The following is a 20,397-nucleotide window of genomic DNA, read 5'->3' as shown; positions in this document are numbered from 1 at the left end:
CTAAGTTTGACGTGTGTTCTCCATTTTTTCCAGGTGAAAACTGCAGAAGTTTCTTGTATGTGGCGCCTTCAAATGAAAGAGGTCAGTTTATGAACCAAAACCAAGTGTTACTGTGTGGTAAATCTAGCCAATAATACCAGCACTGACCATCACCTATGACAGTTACTGAGGACATTTATCTGCTACCATTAATTGACTGCACATTAGTGTAACATGTGAGTGGAATCATAATAATGCCGTTGAAGGTTAGTTTGATTCAACCCTTGCAATTCATAAAATCAAATAAATGTAAAACGGCCGCAGAAATTGCCTCTTAATACACACTAAATCAGCCAGAACAACCTAAATCAGCAGTGTCATTGTTTTCACCAGATATGTCATATCAAGTATCAATCGGATTCCGATTACAATATTGTCCTCCGTAGCTCTGTGGAAAGGTTGTTCTGGTGGCTGCAAACACACAGCAACCAGCGACCATAAATCATGCATCATATCATACATCCTCTCATCCATATGGTGTCTAAGTGACAGTCGGGCCGTTGTGTAGTCCTATCTCTATAACGTGTCCGTTGCACACGGGGTAAATGAGGTGCACTTTAGATGTTAATTTACGACACAAGCCGGAAATCTAGATTGACTCGGTCACACTGATGTGCGTGTGCAATCCATTCTGCTTTTATGGTCGTCATTTGAACACAAGCTCAATGCCTCCGGGTACAAGCAGGCAAAAAGGCTTCGTTGGACATCGCGACGTTCTTCACGTGGAGGAGGACAGTTATGTTGTTTGATGCGTAGTGAGGAAAAAACCTGACCAGGGTTCAAGAAGTCCTCTGTCCTTCAGAACAGCATCCTGGTGGTGACCACCATGAACTAACGCCTAATCCATCCACGCAGCAATCGATGCACAACACAACTTGTAAAAATGTGACCAATAAATATCCAGTTTAACCCGGATACGTGGACCCAGACACCGGTGTGTGGAAGGTCACCTCGGCTTCATCCATCAACATCGGACAACAAAATAAAAAGAAATGCCGAGATTAAGTGCCTCGGCTACCCTGGGAGGCGGGACAGATGTCTAGAGCCATTTCAGTTATTAAGAAAACCATCGACTACGACATTCGACGGCTGAAAACGCCTCGGCCACGGGGACATAAATCACACGGCCCGACATGCGAAGAATGGGGCGTGTGGCTTCCCGGTTTTCCTCCAACACACCATGTGATCAGTCAGCACTTTTCAACAGCCAGTATGTTTTTAGCCAATCCCAACTCAAGGCTCAACGTGTGAAAAAGAAATGTGTGTATCTCACTGTGAAGCATCGTCGTGGCAGCAGCAGAACCCCCCCACCCCGACCTGTGATGTTCCCAGAGTGCGACCACAGGGTCGGACATCAGCAGCGTAGTCATGAATTAATCCCGGGTGGAGGCGAGTGGATCAATCCAGGGGGAAAGCCAATCCGCCCCTTTTTGATTACAAACGCATTTCTTTTCGAGCGTTTGCTGCTCACTGCTTCCAAACCGCTGTCACCTCCGGTCCCCGTACTGTGCCTCCAAACACCTATTGAGTACAAACGCTGTTAAACAAATAGACTCCACATCCACTTCAATCAATGAGTAGCCGTGATATTAGGCTGGGAAGCTGCAGTGCAGGCATTCTTTTCCAACTTTATGTATTTGTAATATTGTGTGCAAAACAAAAGTGGTGCTTTGTAGATCACGTCTCATTCAGTTCACACACCGTGGAGGCCATGGCTCCTGTGAAGGTCAACTCTAGGACGTTCAGCTGGAGGTACCTGACATGATCACCTCACTGCAGCACGGCGAGCCTGATCTCCTTTGAATGCGTACACAACTGTGCACAACGGTGTCAGAGGTGTGTCCTAGTGGACGTCAACACGTACACAGAGGAGATAGATTTCAGGAGATAGGAGGAGATAGATGACCTACAGCTGTAGGTCAGTCTACAGCTGTAGGTCATTCTACAGCTGTAGGTCAGGCTACTGCTTACTGCTGTAGGTCAGTCTACAGCTGTAGGTCATTCTACAGCTGTAGGCCAGGCTACAGTAGAAAGGCTGTAGGCCTGGCTTACAGCTGTAGGAGTATGAAAGGATATGCCTTGTGCTATCTCTCCCTCTGACCATGCACACACACACACACACACACACACACAAACACACACACACTCTCCCTCTGACACACACACGCAAACACACACACACACACACACACTCTCCCCCTCTGACACACACACATGCACACATGCACACACATACATTCCCTCCAACACACAAGCACACACACACACACACTCCTTGTGATGTGATTATCCATTATATCCAATTGTCGAAGGCTTCACTGACCAGCCAATGTGTGTGTATGTGTCTGTGTGTGCGTGTGTGCGTGTGTGCATGTGTGTATGTGTGGGTGCAGGCAGGGGAATATGTTTGTGTGTGAATGTGTGTGTGTGTGTGTGTCTGTGTGTGTGTGTGCTTTCCTGTGACCAGGCTTGGGAGGTATTAGTGAGTGACAGGTGTGAAAGGAGGTCTGTCCCTCTGCTCTACGCTCCATTTATCTGTGTCTTTAATCTCCCTCATTGGTCGGTGATTATTACATCCCATAGTAATGCTCTAATCCTGTGTGTTAAACAAGGGAGAATATCCAAATATGTTGAACGAAAATTGACTAAACTACTTTGAGTCCCTACTTTGAGTTTGTAATTTACTTCTATCGATGTTACCAAGGTGTGCATAAAGCATCAGAACAACATTATGTTCTAGGAAATCCATCGCAATCTTGCGTCATCTCAGTTTATTGATTGCCTTCTTCTCCTTCACTCTGATTGAATGGGTGTGGTCTCTCTTTTCACTGCTGGCTACATACCCAAGCAAGTGACCAATAACCAGTCACTCATGTAGATGGAGCCAGGCCCCCGTCACATTACAGCAACGGTGCCTGTTGACTGCGCCTCAGACTTTGAGGAAGTAAGGACTGCACAAAACAACAAGTAGAGGGAGGGAGGGGGAGAGACCACACCCGTACCATCCTGAGTGTATTGGCTGACTTTGAGATGTATTTGAATGTACTTTTGGACATTTACTGACAAGATATTTAATATAGGCTTGGTGGATACATCCCCTCTGCAATGTGTTGTGGTTATTTTACGGTTTTACGTCTTGTTCTCTTGTTCTCGTTCTCTTTCGTTCAGACTGTCAAGTCCCTTCCAGGCAAGCTTTTTATTTTTATTTGCTAAACTTTTTCGCTTCATCTTAAAAAAAATATATATATTGAATTTATTGTGTTATAAATGTGAAAGTATTTATATTTATATATATATATATTTAGAACATATAAATATATGATTTAATCCACCAGAAGATATTTCTATTAACCGAGAGGTATCAGTCGTCAAGTCATATTATGTCAGGCAGATATCCTTCTGACGATGTAATTACTACCTAAAGCGCCCTTGGATAGGTTGTATTATATAGCTGTCGGTGTCATCTTGTTGAAGCTCTGTAGCCGGTGTATCTGTGTGTGTGTGTGTGTGTGTGTGTGTGTGTGTGTGTGTGTGTGTGTGTGTGTGTGTGTGTGTTGTGTGTGTGTCTACTCAAGGTGCTCTGTGTCTCAGCCGGTGATGTATCTTCTCTGTCTCGCTGACAGAGAAGGTTAATGATATGGGTGAGCGGGTCACCAGGCCAGCTTTCTCAACACACACACACACACACACACGTCACACACACACACACACACCTAACACACACAAACACACATCCAACACACCCACATTCCCTTTGGTATCTCCGTCCTTACTTCCCATTCCCTCCCCTCCCCTGGTCATATTTTTTTCTAAATCAATTTCACCTCTCTCCCTCTCACATCTGTCCCCCTCCTCATCCACTACACACTCCTCCATCTGCCTCCCTCCACCCCCTCCTCGCTCCAGCTCCTCCTCCTCCTCCACCTCCCTCCCGCCTCTCCGCCCCCCCTCTACCTCCGTCCCCTCTCCAACCCCTCCTCCTCCTCCTTCCCCCGTCTCCAACCCCTCCTCCTCTCTCCACCCCATCCTCCTCCTCCCTCCCCACCCCCTCCTCCTCGCTCCAGCTCCTCCTCCTCCTCCTTATCCTCCCTCCCCCCTTCTCCCCTCCTCCCCTCTCCAACCTCTCCTCCTCCTCCTTCCCCCCTCCTCCCCTATCCCCTCCTCCCTTCCCACCGGCCCACCCTCATCATCCTCCTCCTCCTCTTTCAGCCTAATTACCCCTCCTCCCTAATCGGTTCCTCTAATTGTTCTTCCAATGTTATACTCCCTCTCTAGGCGTGCTCTGGCTGTGTATAGTGGCCGAGTGCCTGTACATCCTCCTGCTGGCCACCGGGGGGATCCTCATGTCCATCGAAGTGTGCCAGATTGGAAATGTCATCGACGGACTGAAGCTGAACGCCTTCGCCGCCATCTTCACCGTTCTGTCAGGTAAAGCTCGTCCTCCTGGGGCTCTCCCGTGATTATGATGATGGTGATGATGATGAAGATGATGGTGATGAAGATGATGGCGATGGTGGTGATGATGATGATGATGTTGACCTTGAGGATGATGATGATGATGATGATGATGATGATGATGACAAGGGTCGTTATGATGATGATCATAATGATGACCAACGTTTCTTATTGCTGCAAATTCCATGCTACTGTCACTGTTTTAAAAACATTTAAAACAGTGTAATTAACTGCCCTCTGCTTTAAGGAGACCGGTGTGGCGTTGATGAGGGGTTGTTGATGGCAAGCAAGGCAAACAAAATCGGTCAACGCCGTCATCACAGATATATACATATAGATACAGATATATACACTGGAAAAGCGGAAATCAATAAAGTGTTTGTTGGACAACGCAGCCTTTCAGGTCTCGTTAGGTTAGGTACAGGGATAAACAACATTCACAGAACGGCACGCAATCAATAACACATTCTGCAATGCTTTCAAATTAAACTTTATGAGGGTGTGTCATTCTCACAGTGTTTATTTATCACCTTTTACTCATGCACTCCCGGGTATCAGCCCTTCACACGCCGGTCCAACCATACTCTATCCCTCCATTGTTAACAGAGGACTTAGTAGTGACCTTATTTTTAATCCACTCTGTGAAAGCGATCCGCGGCGGTGATTCAACAGTGAGAGCTAGTCTCCGTAGCGTTTTTTAGTTTCTACTTCTCCTCTTTTTTTTTGTCGCAGAGAATTACATTAAAGCGTACTTAAAAAACCGTATCACTTTTTCAGTTATAGCCTGTTCAGTGTTATTACATTTATTTCATTTCAGGTTTATTTTTCACACGGTTAAACAGGATGGGGGGGGGGGGGGATTTCAGCGGCCTAGAAACCCTTCTCTCAGAGGGGTCATTTTCTATTAGCGCTGCGCGACCAAGTGTTTCGTGCGTCCTGATAACTTTCTCCCACGCGTCAAGCACCAGTTTCCACGGACCCGACCGGGTCGGCTCTCTCCACTACCCTCACAACTTTTGTGTTGCCTCAACAGATTTTTTTGGAGTCTACTCGAAGTTCTGCTTAAACAGGGGTTTACCAAACGCTTTAAATGATTTATACGTTAAGATATGCTGTTGAGATAATGAACGGCGCCACCCACAATGAGTTTCTAGCTAGCTCAGCTTCGTCCCATAAAATAGTGGAAATTAAGTCAGGCATTACAGTTGGATATGTTTTTATGAGGCTGAATGGATTACTAAAAGTGGTCCGTCCTCGCCTGACTGTAACAAGCACCAGAGGACCCGTTAGAAGACACCGGAGGAAGCTTTATTAAAGCCCTTCATCACAGAGTGACGAAGAGAGAGAGAGGAGAGTTCAGGACGGGCCAATGAAGTAGGGGAAGAGGGGGAGAGATGCTGGAGGGGCTTGTCTCTCTGGTGCTAAACGTGTTTTGTTGTTCAGCATACATTCCCACTGTGCTGATACAATTAACTGTTTAATTAAAAATAAGCAATTTCCCCTTCACTGTGCCCCAAATGTATACCGGACGTTTCCCACACTTTGGGGTTTGAGTGAGGCTTGAGGGAACCGGCCTAGATAATATTCTGTGCATTCGCCGGTATTTGTGTATGTATATATTATACAATGTTATGTTAAAAAAAAACCTTTGAATGAGGTATGGAATGAGGGTGAAATATCTGCTAATGTGGGATAAGGTATAGTTTCAATAAAATAGGGAAATTCAGAATAGATTGTATGAGTGTTGTATGAGTTATGCATGGGACAATCAAATATAATAATTTGGTCATAGTGCCACCGTCGTAACAGAATCCTAATCCTTACCTCCTGTTAAAGCAGAAGATGAATGTGAGAGTTTGCAGGATGTGCATCATACTTTTACAATAAGTAATGTAATTTCCCACAATCAGGAAACAACAAGTGGCCAATGAAACAGACAGGCCCTGTTTATGAAAGCGTTGTAAGAGCGCGATGAAAAGAGACGTTTTCTCTGTCCAAGCAAGCCGGAACTGTTGTAATAGAGATGTAGGCAACCAGAGGAGCTGTATGCCCCACTCAGTCTCGTTGGACTAGCAAAAGGTTCTCGCCGTCGTCAACTTCGAGCTGAGATGTCACCGGTCGTCAAAACAATATATATATTTTGTAATAATAATAATAATATTTTGCCCCACTGTGCCTGCTTTCATTTTTATGATTCATGCACCTTGCACTTTGATGATTCAATATCAAATCTGGACAGCACTGTCAGTCGCTTTTTTTTTTTTTCTACATACAAACTTGAAAAGATTTCCCTAGTGTAAACCTCTCCACAGAGGCTGTTTCCACGACACAAAACGAGAGCACAGAAGTGTGTGTTCCTGGATGTGTTCCTGGACGTTCCCAGAGCCGACCAGGGTGAAGGGAACATTATGAATGTTCGCATGGGGGATCACGGAAGGCTGTCGGATCTCGGGATTTCGACACGCTCTCCGTGACCGAGGGCTGCCGCCATTTGCATAATGTTATGATAATTCTGAGGTGGGGATGCCTTACAGAACCGACCAGAACCGCCGGGCTGAGGAATAAGAATTGGGAACTTGAGGGGGGGTAATCCCATTGTTAGGAAAAACCCTGCTTTCGTTCCTGCAAGGTGTGGTGGATGTCTGGTGCTTGATTCTTGTGAGTGGTTGAGGTTTCAAATTCTGTCCATTTAACACGACAGTAGCAAGCAGTGGGAAGGGAGGGTGATGGGTGTGGTGGGGGTGAGAGACAGGGAAGATTAGAAATGAACTGGAATGGAGAGAACTAGGCGAGAGTTATGGAAGACCTATTCCTCAACAGAAAGCAGAGACACTTTTAAGAAGAACCGACACAGTCAGTATGAAGCAGAAAAGATTAAAGAGCCAAGGCGTCTTGAAGCTGCGGAGGGCAGGGGCAGCCAGAACACAGAGCAGCTCCTCTGGTCCCAGCTGGTTAGAGAGGCGTGCGCTGCAATCTCTCTTCGATGTTACACAGAGAACTAGACACGTCTGCTACACAGAGAACTAGACACGTCTGTTACACAGAGAACTAGACACGTCTGTTACACAGAGAACTAGACACGTCTGTTACACAGAGAACTAGACATGTCTGTTACACAGAGAACTAGACACGTCTGCTACACAGAGAACTAGACACGTCTGTTACACAGAGAACTAGACACGTCTGCTACACAGAGAACTAGACACGTCTGTTACACAGAGAACTAGACACGTCTGTTACACAGAGAACTAGACACGTCTGTTACACAGTGAACTAGACACGTCTGTTACACAGAGAACTAGACACGTCTGTTACACAGAGAACTAGACATGTCTGTTACAGAGAACTAGACATGTCTGCTACAGGGAACTAGACATGTAACACAATGAACTAAACCATCTGTTACACATGGAACTAGGCAATATGTGACGGAGTAAACTAAACAATATTTGTTACACAGTGAACTAAGCAATCAGTAAAGCCTTAAACTAAACAATATGTTACACAGTGAATCAAACATTCAGTTTGTTACACACTGTGAACTTTACAATCTGTCTGCAGCACATTGAGATACACAATCTCTCTGTCACACAGTGAATTTAACAATCTGTCGGTCACACAGTGAACTAAACAAGCCGTATGTCACATAGTGAACTAAACCATCTGTCTGTCACACAGTGAACTAAACAATCCGTCTGTTACACATTGAGATAAACAATCGGTCTGTTACACAGTGAACTAAACTATCTGTCTGTCACACAGTGAACTAAACCATCTGTCTGTCACACAGTGAACTAAACTGTCTGTCACACACTGAACTAAACTGTCTGTCACACACTGAACTAAACTGTCTGTCACACACTGAACTAAACTGTCTGTCACACACTGAACTAAACTGTGGTTTCCGTAGCACACCCATGCACTCTCTGTCTTCTCCTCTCTCTCTCTCGTCATACCTTGTTCTCCATCTCTCTTGCGCTACCTCTCTCTTCATCGCTCTCCCTACGTGATGTCGCACTCAGGCGGACCTAGCTGAAGGGTACAGGTTGAGGGAAGTGTGAGTCACTATGTAACACAATCAGGGGACATCACGTATCAGGGGACGCCATGATTCTGACAAATGTGTTCACAAATGTCACCATGTCAGTCCCTTTCAAATCTCCCAGAATGCAGCCTTTGTGTTTGGGGGTCAAACTGGGCATTGTGTTTTTCCACGTCCTTTGCGGAACTACTATTGGAAATTGTAGATGTTCTACTTACGTTTTAACTAATGCCATACCATGTGCTATTCTTTTTGCACTATTGTTTGCATTTTTATGTTGCGTTTCATCGAGGTTGTAACTTCATGTACTGCAGCCAAGTCTCTTGAAAAAAGAGATTTAGCATCTCAAGGGGTTAACAAGGGAAAGGTAGTCCCTTGGTTCAATGAAATACATGCGTTATTAAGAGTAATATTAAGAGCCCTAACCCTTACCCAAATTAAGAGTTAGGTATGCACGTTTTAAGAACTTGATGGGGTTTCAGGGAAACTATGAAACTCTTAATAAAGGGAAGCCCTCATTGCCTATGAGCTTCAAACGTCGAAGCGTTGCCCTAATCCACGAGAATCACCCGTACTGAACGAGTTATCACCTGATCACTCGATGTTCTTCAGTAGCTGCCTTAGTTCCCACGCTGACCTCTAATCTCTACACATAGATAGCTCTGTTTCCACCACAGTCTCTTCGGTAGCTGCGTCTGCTCCAGCTCTTCCCACACAGATAAGACGACCCTTTCACCAGCCGAGGCCATCCGCTATACCGCTTCTTCTGTACTGCCGAGATAAATCTGGCTGCTCGATAAGGACGTCCGGGCACACATGCAGACGAAGAGGAGATTGTGTTTGTGTGTGTGTGTGTGTGTGTGTGTGTGTGTGTGTGTGTGTGTGTGCGTGTGTGTGTGTGCGTGCGTGCGTGCGGTTATCATGAAGGATGGTCTGTCCTCCAGATAGCTTAAGTTACCAAGGCAGCCTTGACCCTTAAAATGAATGGCCCCGCTATGTCGACCCACTGTGGGGATGAGGGCTGCAGGAATTGCGTCTTTTAGTCCTGTTTGTTTACACCTACACAGTGTGTCAGCTATTGTTATCAATGTATAGGCAACAAATACAGGGAAACGTTTCATTAAAGCATGAAATGAAGATTATTTATGTGACATGAAATATAACTACAAGGCATTTTTTGCCTACTTTTCCCATTAAATACTTAATATACTCTCTGCATTAATAAGAAAATATATATATCTAGCAGCGCCTCTCTTTCAAAGGCTGAATTTCAGTGGATTCTAATAACCCATTAAAATTGCTTTTTTGACTTCCATGATGTTACTCAGCAGTTCTGTTCTCAAACCCTTTGCGAAGGTTGTTGAATGTCAGGGGAAGCAAGAGAAGAATCCCTCAAGTTAATGTCTGAGACAAGGCACATCGATTTCAAAGGGCTCATCATTACCGTTGTAATAAAACCAGGTGTATTTTGGCATTGTCAAATGCGGATAACTGATTGATAACATGAATTAATTCATAATTAGCTTATATTATTAAGGATTCTTTTTCCGGAGACCAACCATTTTTTTTTATTTTACTCCCAATAAATGTGAGGTTGCAAAGGAAAAGCCTACTTCGGTAGGCCAACACTTAAGAACAGAAATAGAATCAGGGGTTGTTTGTTTTATAATCTAGAGACCTGATAGATGGGCATGGATCTTCTGAGGAAGAACTGAGGAAAATGAGTTTGCGTTTTTTTTTTTTTACAATCAGAAGAAGGTAGCGCAACACCGCCACCCAGTGGTTAGACGGGGGACTGCATGTGTATTCACCACGAGTTTCTATTTGCCTTTGTTAGGTCTGCTAGGCATGGTGGCCCACATGATGTATACCACGGCCTTTCAGCTCACAGTCAGCCTGGGCCCGGAGGACTGGAAACCGCAGACGTGGGACTACAGCTGGTCGTACATGTAGGTGACCTATAAGTAACCCCAAAGCATCTTCCTTGGTGTGTTCCTTCTGACACATGACGTCGTTCATCAAGTACATTATGCTCTTCTGATGACAGATGCCTTTACTTGGTACATATTTGGTACACTGTATTAGTACAAAATGTTATAGATATTATAACACTTTGTGAATGTGTACAACAAGGGATACTGTGAGTTGTTTACTTGCGTATTTAATTGAAAATGGTGTGGAGGTCATAGCATCTCAGAAGTGTGCTCATAAATTCGAGAATCAATCAACTAATTAATGTAAACAAAAATCCAAACAACAGCAGGAATGATTTTTTAATTAAAAACACTTGACAAGAGACAGCTCTGCTCCTCTCTCTCTCTCTCTCTCTCTCTCTGGCTCTCTCTCTGGCTCTCTCTCGCTCTCCTGTCCCTCTCTCTCTGAGAGATGCTGTGCAGTTATATATTTATTTAGAATTGTATTCTTTGTTCATGTGTTCCTTCATATTTGTAGGATTTGGGTTCATGTGTGTCTCTCTTTATCTTCCTCCCCCCCTCTCTCTCTCTCTCTCTCTCTCCCTCTCTCTCTCCATCTCTCTCCATCTCTCTTCATTTCCTCCCCCCCTCTCTCTCTCTCTCTCCCCCTCCCCCCCTCCCTCTCTCCCTCTCTGTCCCTCTCCCTCCCTCCCTCTCTCTCTCTCTCTCTCTCTCTCTCCATCTCTCTCCATCTCTCTCTCCCTCCCCCCCCTCCCTCTCTCTCTCTCTCTCTCTCTCTCCCTCTCTCTCTCTCTCTCTCCCTCCCCCCCTCTCTCTCTCTCTCTCTCCCTCTCTCCTCCCCTCCCTCCCTCCTCCCTCCCCCCCCTCCCTATCCCCCTCCCCCCCTCCCCCCTCTACCACTCCAGCCTGGCGTGGAGCTCATTCACCGCCTGCATGGCGTCCTCCGTCACCACCATCAACCGCTACACCAAGACCATCCTGGAGTTCAAGCACAAGCGCCGCAACATCGAGAAGAACCTGAAGATCAAGCAGAGGCTGCTGGAGCTGGACTCCCCCGAGCAGGTGTGGGACATGTACATCAGCTCCGTGCCCAGCACCGCCCAGGAGCTGCTGGACCTGTCCTCCTCCTCCGCCACCACCAACGGCGGCGGCGGCGGCGGCGGGCGCAAGATGTCCGGCGCCTCCGTCTTCCTGGACCTCAACGACCTGCCGCCCCACGACCGCCACGGCGAGGAGTACTGCTGAGGGGGGCACGGGGGGGGGGGGGGGAGGACAGTGGCGCTGTGTCTGTGTGTGTGTGTGTGTGTGTGTGTGTGTGTGTGTGTGTGTGTGTGTTGGAGGCCGGGGGGGGGGGGGGGGGGGTCACACACACACACACACACACACACACTCACACTCTGTCTGTGTGTGTGTGTGTGTGTGTGTGTGTATGAGTGCGTGTCAGAGAGAAAGTGTGTTCGAGAGAGCGTGTGTATGTGTGTGGACACAAACACACACACACACACACACACAGTTATGTATGCACACAAACACACACACACACACACACACAGTTATGTATACACTCAAACACACACACACACAGACACACAGTTATGTATACACACAAACACACACACACACAGTTATGTATGCACACAAACACACACACACTCACACACACAGTTATGTATGCACACAAACACACACACTGTCAGAACGGATGAAGCTGTTCCCTGAGTCTTTCAGTAACGGCGGCCAGGTCACAGCTGCTGACCTTTGACCCCTGCTCGACGTTCACCTCAATGGTTTCGCCCACTGTGGGAAAAAAATGGACGGAGAAAAGTAGGGCGGTCTAGAATGGTATTGATCGTACCCCATTTACCATAATTCAAATGCCAAACGTAGGGCCCAAAGACGAGCTAAGAAACAGGGAACTACACACACACATACACACGTACATATACACACACACACTCTCACATACACACACACACGCACACACACTCACATACACACACACACACTCACATACACACACACACACACACATACACTCACACACACACTCACATACACACACAAACACATGCACAAATCTGTGGAGGGGACTGATTTGCCAAGCCAACGTTACTCTCCACATGAGGAACACACAGCAGAGCCCAACTCACTACCACTACCACTACTACTACCACTACCATTACACTACCGCTATCACCACCACTACCACTACACTACCACTGTCACTACCACCACCACTACCACTGTCACTACCACTGTCACTACCACCACCACTACCACTATCACTACCACTACCATTACCACTACCACCACTACTCCCTACCACTACCACTATCACTACCACTATCACTACCACTGTCACTACTACCTACCACTACCACTATCACTACCACTACACTACCACTACCACTGTCACTACCACTACACTACCACTACCACTACCACCACTACTACCACTACCACTACCACTACCACCACCACTACCACTACACTACAACCACTACCACTACACTACCACCACTACCACTACACTACCACCACCACTACCACTACACTACCACTACTACCACCACCACTACCACTGTCACTACCACTACCACTATCACTACCACCACCACTACCACTACACTACCACCACCACTACACTACCACCACTACCATCACCACTACCACCACCACCACCACTACCACTACCACTACCATCACCACCACCACTACACTACTACTACCACTACACTACCACTATCACTACCACTGCTACTACCACTATCACTACCATTAACACTACCACTACCACTACCACTGTCACTACCATTACACTACCACTACCACTACCACCACCACCACCACTACATTACCACTACCATCACCCTACCACTACCACCACTACTACCACTACCACTACCACTACCACTACCACTACCACTACCACTACCACTACCACTACCACTACCACTGTCACTACCACTACCACCACCACTACCACTACACTACCACTACCACTACCACCACCACTACCACTGTCACTACCACTACCACTGACAGTATCAGTCCAGCAGGCCTGTTCAGTGACCAACACATAGAAGCTGACGCGTTGCCCTCATCAAAGAGAATGGGACAATGCTGTCCGCAGGCTCCGGTTAGCTTCCCTGGGTTTTCTCACGTCCTTTCCTTTCCTTTCCTTTCTGTCTTTCTTGGAAACAACACTGACGTGGTTACTTCTGCTAGCCCCACTGAAGATTACGTTTCGTGGTCGTTGTGCGTCCAGCTCTGTAGCAACAGATAACGTGACGTGACCGTGTGACCAAATCAATGTTCAAATTAAACAACGACACACAGAGCAAGGGAAAATTTTTAACTTGCAGCTTTAAGAACCCAGTTGTTAGGACAGAAGGACCCTGTATCGCTATTGGTTTTAACACTGAACCGCAGGAGCCACACGTTATGCACTGCTGCCTCACGCCGCCTTGCAGGTTAACGGCCGCCGGCTCCCTGCTATACACCATAAAGCAGCTCGATCCACTCTCTGACTAGTTGCGTTGCCTGTTGTAGTTGTAAATCTATTAATGGCCACTGGCCAGCTATTGTCCTCCTTTTTCTTCTTATTATTGGAAAAGTTCCTCGTCGGCGGATTTTTAGAAGAAAGAGAGGATTGTTCGTGAATGTTGTACGTGTACGACTTGTTGAGGCTCACCGGGGGGGGGGGGGGGGGGGGTGGATGCAGATTGCACAGCCAGTGTACGGTCCGATGAACGGAGCCGCGGCGAGAGCTGTGCTGAGTGCCTTTGATTAAAGCTTGATCGAAACACCATCGTCTGACCTCACTACATTTCTTAACGAGGGAAAATCCCTTTTTTATTAGTACCATTATCAAAAGCCCTGTTAGGAGATAAACGTGACCTGATTTATATGTATATATGCTCTATCGTATGATAGTATATATCTGTGCCAAGCTGCTGGGGGGAAAAAAAAAAAAAACGGTGGTTTTCTGCTGTCTCCTTGTTTGTGAAGGGAGTAAAATACATCAGATGTTTTTTTTTAGTTTTAGGATTTTTTTGATTGTTTTTACTAGATGACAACTACTACTTAATCATGGCCCTTTCTTCGAGACGCCAACCAAATAGTTGGGCTTCTTCTTCTGAACATTCACTTGTATTAGAGCAGAGAATTCTAGAAAAAACATACCGAGTAACAAGAGACTGCATTTGTTGTTATTGGTATTGACTTAAAGTGCATTTGAAAAAAATATCTATTGTATAATATTGTGTATTAATGAATGTATGTATTTATTTATTTATTTATTTATTTATTCCTTCCGAAAGAAGAATGTGAAGTAGAGCCCGTTCAGAATTGAGTGTATTAATTAATTATTTACGTTTGTACGGTTTTGATATCTTTTTGATTTGCTGAAGCATGGGTTTTAGGATTATGTCATGACCGTGTTTTAGATGTTATATTTTTTAGTCGTTCTCTTTTGTTACAGTGTGTTTTTTGCAACCTTAAAAAATTGATATGGATAAAAACTGTGTATTTGTATGGGAAATATTGTTAATGGTAAATTAGGGGATAACTCAATACAAAAGTATTTTTCTTTCAGTATTTGCTAACGTTATTCGCCCTCCTCGGTACATTTGCCACAAGAGGGCGCTCGCCTCTCACTTAGCAGTAATGGCGCACTAGTATTAACCGTTGACGACCGTTTGTATAAATTAAATTCAAATGGACTTTTTTATTGGTTGATTTTGTTTTTGTCTCCATAATTAGTCTTAAGATACTTCGTACATTGACAGTCTTTAAAATATTGAGGGGCCGTTCCCTGCACAACACACAGTGTGTGGTGTGTACACACTCAAAAGGGATAAAAGTATACATATCCTAATAGGATATGTACACTTTTATCCCTTTTGAGTTTAAGAATAATTTGTTAAAAGTGCACATCGAATCAATGTGCACTTTTTACAAATCGATGTAAAACAAATTGAAAAATTATATATATATATATTAGTAATATAGTTATAACCAAGTAAATATATAATAATAATATATAAAAAATTATATTTATATATATATATATGTATATATTAGTAATATAGTTATAACCAAGTAAATATATGTAAAAAAAAAAAAAAAATCTAGAATCGATTGACACAGATCTCTGCTTGAAAAGAGTATTTTAATGTTTTCTTTTTATGCTTTCAAACTAGTGCAAATACATGCAAACCCAAACAGCAGTGAGTCCGTTTCCTGAACACAGAAGCCATGAGGGTCCATAGGCTACCAGGTAGACTCAGAAACATTTCACCTGCGCACCGAGCCGGTCAGAGGGGGGGTGGGGGGGGGGGGGGGGCTGGGGGGGGGGGGGGCCTCATACACAACGGGCAAAATAATCTGTAAAACAGCCCACATCTCAGGTGGGAGGACAAGCGAGAACCACAGTGGTAATCTTTGCAGAATTCCCGACCCACATCTATTATTCACGAAATACAAAACCACTCCGTCATATCCAAGCTCCTCGGAAAGACGTTTTCCGGGTGCACTCAGCCTTCCCGCTGCTCCCCGCATAAAACATTCATCCTCCCATCCGTCCGCCACCCGCCGCCATCTTGCCATCTTTGCCCGGTTCCCGCCTCTTCCAGGAATCACAGCGGTGAAGGTTGACACACAATCCGCGCACATTGATTGCCCATAGGTGTGCTCAACAATAACCTCAGAGACTGTTACAGGTATAAAAAGGCAAGGGCTGAAAAGTGATGCGATCAAGTTTTCATTTCCTGTTAATCACTTTCCAGGATCCATCCCCAGGCTCAGACCTTCTACAACACCGCAGTGTCTGCTGAGTGCAGACACAGAGATGATGAAGTTACACAGGTTGCAACGGATGTACCAGCTGTAGCTCCGCCACTCGTTCTCAATCACACATTATTGTCTGTCGTATCCAATCGTACTTTTTTCCGTTTCACTCGTAGTCCATGTCGTTTTTTCCCCGAAACCCCGAGAGCTATTCTACACAGAATCACAGTATACGTGAAGATATTACCTCGTCCATGACATCAGGCTCCCGCGTAAGTATGGAATGTCAGAGCAATGTCTGTTCTATGGCTGAACCCCTCCTCAGACACACACACACACACACACACACTCTGCACCCCTAATCAAACACACACACACTCTGAACCCCTCCTTAGACGCACACACACTCTGCACCCCTAATCAGACACACACACATTCGGAACCCTCTTTAGCCGCATGTCTCAAACCTCATGATTGATTGATAGAGAGCGGAGCGGAGCGGGGGGGGGGGGGATAAAGAATGAAACACTACACTGGGAGGATTTGACCACTCTTACAGGATAGGTTTTGAACCCCCAAAACGTCCACCCCCCCCTCTCCCCAAAAGTCCAGTTGGCTTCAGTCCTGCATAGGGGTTCTGCTGGGGGGGCTGTTCAGTCTGTTCAGTCCACCGTGCCACCATAGGCTTTTATTTATGTCCTGAGGCCATTCCAAAACCCTAAACCCGATGAGACCATCCCTTGCTGCAGGAGAGGGCCTCACTGCCACCCAAAGTCCTGGCCCCACCATGCGGTAGAAGCGCTGGTTGTGGGGCCGGTAGAAGTCCCGGAGGCGGCGGATGACGGCGGGGCGGATGGAGGCGTGCGTGCGTCCCTTGGTCTTGCCCAGGCAGTGGGGCTTGCTGCTTCCTCGGGCTTCTTCAGGCAGGGGAAGCCCTTGGTCTTGTTGAAGTAGAAGTGCTTGTCGGTCACGATGCGCTGGAGGCCCAGGAAGTCCTGCACGCGGGCCAGCTCGCCGGCTGGGTCGGAGATCAGCGTCTCGCCGCTGACCAGGTGGATCTGGCGCCGGGGGAACCAGGCCAGCCAGCGCTCCAGGTGCTGGGCGTACAGGCCGATCCACAGCGGGCTCCACTGGGCGTCGACCTGACCTGCGGGAGGGAGGGCCAGAACACGACAGAACCACCGTCAGGACCGGCCTGTGACCATATCATAATAGGGCCTCCATACACAGATAGTATGAACGTATACTTCATAATGCAGGGTTCACCAGTCAATCTGGCGTTACCATACAATATAAAACTGTTAAACTGTTTAAAAGTGTTCAAAATATTGTGATTTTTACGTCATCGATACGAATGCCAATGTTCCAATAATAATAATAATCTATAAGAAATAACAATGTCATAGAATAGTACTAGTGCTTTTAATCAGTGGATAAATTATCAAAGAGAGACATGTCATATGAATATCGACGTAAAGTACTGATCGGAGACCTCGTGTGTCAAAACACAACGTCAAGGGTGTGAAGCGGGTGTCCGACCTGTGGTGCGGTTCTTGAAGACGAGGCCCTCGAAGGGGGGGATGTTGGGGGTCTTGGAGATGATCTGGGTGTAGTCCGATATGGCCCGGGTCACGGGGTCCCGGACCACCACGATCAGCTTCACGCCGCGGGACATGGCGTGCACGCGCTCCGGCGCTTCGGCGGTGACGAAGTAGCGGGGCGTCTTCTCCATGACGATCTGGCCCTCCAGGGCCTTGGGCATCATGCTCCTGCAGGGGGGACAGAGATGATGGGGCCGTTGGATGAATGAATGAATGAACTCAGAGAGCCGCTACGAGCTCCGTCCACAGTGAGGGGACGGTACGAGAGCAGGAAGGATGCATAAATGCGAGGCGTACAAGAGCTGTTTTCAACAAACAATTAGCTAAGAACAACCGTACCCTCTGCCCCCATAACGGTCACAAAGGGCAGCATGTCATCTAAGCAAAGTTTTTGGTCGTTAAAAGTAGTTCTATTGAATTTGAATGTGTGTGTGTGTGTGTGTGTGTGTGTGTGTGTGTGTGTGTGTGTGTGTGTGTGGGAGACCGTGTGTGTGTGTGTGTGTGTGTGTGTGTGTGTGTGTGTGTGTGTGTGTGTGTGTGTGTGTGTGTGTGTGGAGAGAGAAAGGGGATCCATTTGTTCTCTAATGGCCAGCCTCCAGGTATTTCTCCATTGTCATTAGTAAAAGTCGGCAGAAGGTACCTGCGGCTGAATTGATTGCAAAACTCCCCCGCAAACATAACATGGATAATTTGGACACACACACACACACACACACACACACACAAAGACCCCAAGCACACACACACAGAAACCCAGACACGCATGCAAACAGGTACACAACACAGGTCATTCAGTCCCTGTCAGATGAGACCAATAAGCGATAGACCTTCAATGGGAAAATCTATAAAGGACCACAGGGCTACAGACAAGCAACAAAAAGCGTGTGTGTGTGTGTGTGTCGGTGTCGGTGTGTGTATGTGTGTATGTGTGTTGGAGGGGGGGTGTGTTATTGTCTCCAACATAAACAGATGAGTCATTAGTTCGATCTCTATCACCCCACCCCACCCCCCACACACACACACACACACACACACACACACACACACACACACACGCGCGCCCTCCTCTGCCTCCACCAGATGCCGAGCAGACGGCCTTCATTCTTGGATGATTGCTCCTGCACCTCCCCGCTTACACCTGCCAGCACACCTGAGTCACCGTCACACACACACACACACACACACACATTAAGTTTAGTGTGTCTGTTCCTGCTGCGATATTCAAACAAACAATGACTACTGCTGCCGTAACAGAGACTCCCCCCCCCCCAGTTGGTCCCACAAAAAAACAAACACTACAAAACCAACTCAGTGACAACTAAGTTGTCACTGAGTTGGCTGGCACTATTAGACCCTGCAGTCCCGTTGTTATTCTGTGTTCTATCTAGACACGTCTGGGGGGGGCGGGGGTGGGGCTGGGTGCTAGTAGCTCAGGTGGTGGAGCAGGAGGTCGTCTGACAACTGGAAGGTCGCCGGCTCCTCCTAAGCTAAGCGTTGCGGTGTCCCTGAGCAAGGCATTAAACCCTGACTGCTCCCGATGAGCTGGCTGTGTCCCCTTTGCATGACTGACACCGCCGTCGGTGGATGAATGAATGTGTGCATGAATATGTGCATGAATGGGGTGAATGGGGTGAATGGGGTGAATGGGGTGAATGGGGTGAATGGGGTGTAAAAGGGCTATGTTTCACATCCAGGGGATGGTGAGCAGCAGAATGATGGAGGCACTGTGGACTACAGGACAGGACAAAAACGAAAAGACGGAACACAACAGACAGACTTCCTGCTGAGAGTGTCCTCTGGCGGTAAGCTCTGTTTCCTCTGCTTAGCTGCAACATGACCCCGCCATCAATACCCATCCGCACACACACACACACACACACACACAATCCAATACACACATGCACACTGCTTCACGGACACGCACACACACGCCGACACCGGTGATCTCATCTGATGTGTGAGCAGCACTTAGTCTCAGGACTTCCCTTTTAACCCCGATACCACCGCAGAAGAGACAGACTGTCTGTAACATACACACACACGCACACACGCATACCGCACACACACACACACACATGGTGTCATACACACACACACGCGCACGCACACACACACACACACAATGTAGGCTACAAAATGAACAAACAAAGACACACACACACATTACAAACCCATTACACACATAAATTACAAAACGATCATAAATCACTCGATCATCAAGTTCCACCGTTCACTGCACTCCTGGATTTCAATCTCAATTACACAGGCACACACACACACACACACATAAACACACACACACACACACACACACACACACACACAAACACACAAATACATACGCACACAATGTATTGGTGTGTAGAAATTCAACATAATTAGTGCGTGGCGCACTCTCATCTAATTGTGGGTTACACCCTCGTGTTTCCAGGGTTAGGCGCTCAGCAGGGGGTACCTACAGAGAATCACCGGACCAGGACGTACATCACGGCCGCATTAGCGGTCAGCGGAGCGGTGGCGCTCCTGGCTTTAGAGT

At 46.7% G+C, this 20,397-nt stretch overlaps 2 protein-coding genes across 2 annotated transcripts in view; one reads left to right on the top strand and one right to left on the bottom strand.

Moving 5' to 3' along the window:
* Positions 1-11,715, top strand: part of gsg1l2b (gsg1-like 2b) — a gene marked incomplete at both ends in the record, with an annotated part of 12,585 nt that extends 870 nt beyond the window's left edge. Inside the window, 4 exons of the mRNA XM_084486024.1 lie at positions 34-81; positions 4,315-4,467; positions 10,374-10,485; positions 11,376-11,715. Of these exons, the coding sequence (XP_084342150.1) occupies positions 34-81; positions 4,315-4,467; positions 10,374-10,485; positions 11,376-11,715 (653 nt within the window). The remainder of the gene's footprint in view (positions 1-33; positions 82-4,314; positions 4,468-10,373; positions 10,486-11,375) is intronic.
* A 5,303-nt stretch (positions 11,716-17,018) lies between these two features.
* On the bottom strand, positions 17,019-18,022 carry hs3st3l (heparan sulfate (glucosamine) 3-O-sulfotransferase 3-like; the record flags this gene model as incomplete). The annotated part of the gene is given in 4 exon segments (XM_084485539.1): positions 17,019-17,042; positions 17,044-17,153; positions 17,156-17,407; positions 17,800-18,022. Coding segments are annotated over 4 exon segments (609 nt in total).
* Between the last annotated feature and the right edge of the window lie 2,375 nt (positions 18,023-20,397).

This window comes from Micromesistius poutassou (assembly GCF_964030765.1).
Source record: "Micromesistius poutassou genome assembly, chromosome: 21".
Taxonomy (NCBI): Eukaryota; Metazoa; Chordata; class Actinopteri; order Gadiformes; family Gadidae; genus Micromesistius; species Micromesistius poutassou.
This window is presented reverse-complemented; position numbering and strand designations above follow the sequence as displayed.